The 4,829-nt window shown below is 46.9% G+C and overlaps 1 protein-coding gene across 1 annotated transcript; it reads left to right on the top strand.

The window, feature by feature from the left end:
* Positions 1–713: 713 nt before the first annotated feature.
* LOC119086707 (rhox homeobox family member 1-like) lies at positions 714–3,620 on the top strand. The gene is made up of 4 exons (XM_037199404.1): positions 714–873; positions 1,045–1,498; positions 2,129–2,174; positions 3,376–3,620. The coding sequence occupies exons 1-4, from the start codon at positions 831–833 to the stop codon at positions 3,490–3,492; spliced, it is 660 nt and encodes a 219-aa protein (XP_037055299.1). The 5' UTR covers positions 714–830; the 3' UTR covers positions 3,493–3,620.
* The last annotated feature ends 1,209 nt before the right edge of the window (positions 3,621–4,829 follow it).

Genomic DNA, 4,829 nt, shown 5'->3' with positions numbered 1-4,829 from the left:
ACTGTGGGGAGTCTCTCTAACTTTTCCTCAGTTCTGCCCCTTCTTGAAATGATTGTAGAGCTGAATCCAGAATTGCTTACTCTTCCTGTCTTTCACCTTCACAGTTGTGAGACAGGTTTGGAGCCAGTGCCTAGGGTCAATCTTTGATGCCCTCAGGTATCTGGATCACCCTAGGACCTTGGGAAAGCACAGCTAGTTAGAGCAAAGTCTCCATCATAATGATCTTGTGAATACCAGTGGAATTCAGCCCTGTTGGGAGCACAGTCTCTCAGGAGGATCTTGCCCTGGCCTACCCACATATTTGCCATCATACAGGGCTCTTCAAGACAGCACAACCAAGATTGGGGCATTTTGTTTGAAGGACATTTCCATAATTTAATAAAATGATTTATCTGGGCTCAAGGGCCTGCTGAGTTTGAGAAGGTCTTTGTGTTACTCCGTGTGACTAAATTTGAACAGTCCAGCCTTACCCAAAATGATAGGTGTCAGCTAAGCAGCAAAGTGGACCTGCAGGTTGCATACACCCACCACACACACTCACTGCCTTTTTTAAAAAATACTCCCTGCTCTTTGAAGCCCTAAACTGCTTCTGGATAGGCACCTCAGAGGACAAGCCCACAGCCACTGAGCCTGTGCAGGCCAGAACGTTTGATTGGACACATTATAATTAGGTTGAGTCTCCAGAAGACAAGCCTTCCGGGTCAAGAGTCAGAGCTGTACCTCTGGCGCCCGACTCTAAGGACGCGGCTTTTACAGCTTTGGAACTCGGGTCTGATCGAAAGATTACAGGCACAGAGACTCGCCAGGGCTCCTGCCACAGTTTCAACAGGATGCTGAGTCCAGGAGCTGATGTGGGACAGGAACATCAGCATGGTCAGTAAAATGATTCTGACTGGACTTGGGCAAAGTCCGGGAAGCAAATCTTGTGGAAAGGCCAGTAACAAGGGAATTCAGTTACCCTGCTCTGCTGTGGCCCGTCTCCAGGCTTTCCAATGATCCATGGGCCACTTAGCTCAGATCTTTATCTTTGTGTTTTTCTTGCAGGTGGGAATGCAATGGTCCTGACGGCTGGGGAGGAAGGAGGCAAGAAAGGGCTTGTACAGAGCGAGCTTGCTCAGGGTGAGCTTGATCAGGGCAAGCGTGCTCTGAGGGAACTTGCCCCAATCAAGCCTGCTCAAGAAGAGCTTGCTCAGTCCGGTCTTGCTCAGGAAGCCGTAAGAGTGGCAGAGGAGGGAGAAAACGAAGAAGAAGAAATGGAAGAAGGAGGTGCTGGCGATGGTAGTTCTGGCCCCATGGACAAGGGGATCCACTTGGAAGGTGACCATGGCGGCAGTGTTCAACAGCAGCCTCAGCAAGAGGCAGCAATGCCTGAGGGCTCCAAGATTCTTCAGGCTGGGGACAAGCTGCCTTTCCATACCTGCACCAGAATAACCCAGTCTCAGCTGCTGGGCCTGGAGCATCTTTTCCAAGCAATTCCCTACCCCAGCTTGCGGGCAAGGTAAGCAGAACGCTCTGCTAGGCACCTGGTTTTCAGGCAGTGCATCCAGGCTGTCCTTTGGTGCTCCCTGAACCCCTGATTTCCTCTAGAAACAAAGCCACCATGTCTGGAACATCCAGCAGAAATTGGACTCTGGAGTAGGGGGACCGGCCCTAGTTCAACTGGGAAGAATGTGTTTTGTTGCTTGTTTAACTGGTGCGTGAGTGAGTTGGAAATTTAGACAGTGCTTGTTCTAAATGAGTCTCTGTAAGAATGAGTGAGAAGCCTGAAGTGTGGCTGGAAAAATGCAGGAGGGATTCCATCTCAGATTAAAATTTGGCTAACACTTTTCATCATGGAGGCTCTCTTAATGAAGCTTTAGTTTACCTACATCAACCAGGTACCAGTGTTTGAGGGATTACCGTTTAACTTTGGTCCCTAAAAGAAACCTGTTACTAAAATATGTCTCAAACTAGGTGTGAGAAATAGTGTGTGTGTGTGTGTGTGTGTGTGTGTGTGTGTGTGTGTGTGTGTGTGTACATGTGTGCGCACATATGAGTTTGGACAAAAACATTTAAAAGCAAACAGGACATGTCCTTATATACATTATGTCCACCACAAAACCTAAATGTGGGAATCTTTTCACTTCAGGAAAGATCATGCAAGATGGATCGGTGTGACAGAAGACGATATGATGGTCAGTATTCTAAAAATAATAATAATAATATTTTGGGAGGGCTCCACATCTTGTGATGTTGCTGTCTAGAAGAGTAGCAGCAGAGTGGGACCCTGAAGTTGCATCCCAAAGATGCCAGACCAGACCACAGCCAGGCTAGGCTCAAGAAGACAAAAGAATTCCATTTTCTCAGGCAGAAAATGCCAACCTGGACACCTGAAAACGTAAGATACCAAGGTGCTTTGTCTAACCCTCTGGGAACATAGTGTGTTCTCCATGACCTTCTGAAGGCTGTGCAGCCAGCATGCCTCATTTAAGTGAAGAGACCATGTTCTTGCCCACCTTCAACTCTTTCATTCTGCATGTCTCAGAAAACCTTTTCTCAGACTTCTTGTTCTAGTCTGTAAATGTCACATGCCTGGCTTAGTTCTGAACCAATACTGGGACCAGGAAGCTCAAACGGCTCAAAGCCCTTTTTACCTGTCTTTTGTTGGTTATGAATATGAACTCTGCTCAGCATTACAATCAGCACTGGCTTTTCTAGACCACATGCCCACAAGGGAACAGGCCTATAGACAGTATGCTTGGAGGCTAGGGAGGAAGCATAGAACAGGAAGAAGTGCCCTTTGTCTCATAAAATGTACATTCTGGATACTCAAAAAAGGCTGTCACCATGGGGCCTTTCACAGACAGCTTTGGACCTTGAGATAGTTCTCCTGGGTTCCAAAAGAACTCTTTTTGAAACTTTTTTTTTTCAACACACATCAGGGATCAGGAACAACCCATGAGCTACATGAAAGAATGCATTAAAAATATCAATGGAGAGAAGAGGCAATATTCTGGGTCTTTCCCATAACTGAAGAACTCGGTGTGGTGCTACATGTACTCAGGGGATTCATGGGGGTGTTTTGGTTGTTTCAATGAGAATGAAATCTGTTGCTTCTAGCATTCTGAATAATCAGTACACAGTTGAGGTATGTCTTCAACCGTTCTTGGGGTTAGGTCTATAAACAAACAGTTTCTGGGCAATCAGAAATGTCGTGCTTTACAAGGGGAGTGGCTCTGTCCTGGAGCACATACCTAGCACACATTGGCCCAGGGATGGGTTCTATATACGATCTAAAATGTTAGTAAAATTGAGCCAGTATACATGGTTACAGCATGAATTCTTCAGTGTTGGTACAGTTCAGTGTACTAAAGCAACCCTTTCTTCTGCTTGTAGGAATGGTTTAGGACCAGGAGAGCCAGTTTCAGGAGAAGCAATAGACTGGTGGTGCTGATTGAGCCACCACCTGCTCCCCAGAACAACAATCCCGGAAGATTTTGGAGCAGCACATGAGTGCCACCTCTTTCCAAGAGCAAGATTTACGGGGCCTGGCCCTGCCCCCACTTTCTTGACCACACATGCTGGCCATGACATCCTTTTCTTTCCTGCAACTATCTCAGCAATAAAGAGGTGGATTCTAAGCATGTTGGTTTCATGGTTTTTGAGGTTACTAATATGTGGGTATAAGTATTTGAACAACAGTAGCCTATTCCAGAAGTGGCATTTATGGCAGGAGGAGACAGTGGCAAGCTGTGGTCACTGTGCCTTTCCAAGTGAGGAAGATTTCCAGATGCTATGCTGCTTCATGCTGACTCCACATCGTTCTGTGACCCCTGATCATGGCCTGGTCAACTCATTCCCATCTCCGTGGAACAATTATATATAAAGTCAGGTGGGGCAAGTCCCCAGCACAGGACACTGTGTTTCTAGTCATGGCTGTTCACACCCATACTCCAGTAAGTCCCACCCTGGACCCAGCTGGAAACTTCCCAGAGACTTGTCCCAGGTTTGACAGTGGGAGGAAGGGGTACATGATGTGTGGTTTGCACCCTCTCTGTGGACATCCAGGGCATTAGGGGCCACACTGACCAGAGTCCTGATGCTTGAGAGGGAGAGGAGAATCCATCCATCCAGACCACATGGAGGTTTCTGACTCATTTCTTCCATTCCAGCTCAGGGAGCATATGGTCTCACCCTTGCCTGCTCAGAGATCTTGAATAATATGCCTTCTCCCTACATTTTGTCACCTGCCATGGAGAACCCTCACTATTCAAGATTTCAGAGACCTTTGCTTCATAGCAGCTCTAATTTGTAAACAAGGTTGAGCCTCTAGCAATATTCTTAAAAACTCATTATGTGCATAGAGTAGTACTGCTTTTTTGCGTATGTGAAGCTGCAGGTCCAAATACACAAAGTCCATCTTGGTAATATGGAGAGCTATGGCCTAGGTGTACAGCCCCAAACTTACTGTATGGTGTTGTCCCAATACCGTGCTCTCCTGCCATTGCAATCCTTAGTCTATTTTCAGTCTCTGGGAATGTGAGTGCTCCAGGGACCCTGCCTGCTGCCAGTACATGCTAGTTTGCTTTTGAGTCTCTATGATGTCTCCTAGCATGCTGATTTGTAAGCACTTGCTGTAGTAGAAATTCACTAGGGCAGCATCTATGGCCCTGAACCTGAGGTCTCCCCTTTTCAGGTCTAGCAAATAGTATATCAGTACCGATAACTAGTTCCCCTGGCTTTAAGAATCTTCCACCAGTCATCCTCATAGTCCCTATGCCTGTGAGCAAGGGGTATGACAGAGATGTCCCATTAGACCTGAGTGCTCCACCTTCTCTTGTGTGCTGCTG

This window comes from Peromyscus leucopus, chromosome X (assembly GCF_004664715.2).
Source record: "Peromyscus leucopus breed LL Stock chromosome X, UCI_PerLeu_2.1, whole genome shotgun sequence".
NCBI lineage: Eukaryota > Metazoa > Chordata > Mammalia > Rodentia > Cricetidae > Peromyscus > Peromyscus leucopus.
The sequence above is the reverse complement of the archived record's forward strand: the minus strand, read 5'-3'. Positions and strand labels throughout refer to the sequence as shown.

Coding starts and splice junctions, on each gene's coding strand:
- LOC119086707 (XM_037199404.1), top strand. CDS start 831: ATGCTGAGTCCAGGAGCTGATGTGGGACAGGAACATCAGCATG. Junction 874..1,044: donor GGGACAGGAACATCAGCATG/GTCAGTAAAATG, acceptor TTTTTCTTGCAG/GTGGGAATGCAATGGTCCTG. Junction 1,499..2,128: donor TACCCCAGCTTGCGGGCAAG/GTAAGCAGAACG, acceptor TTTTCACTTCAG/GAAAGATCATGCAAGATGGA.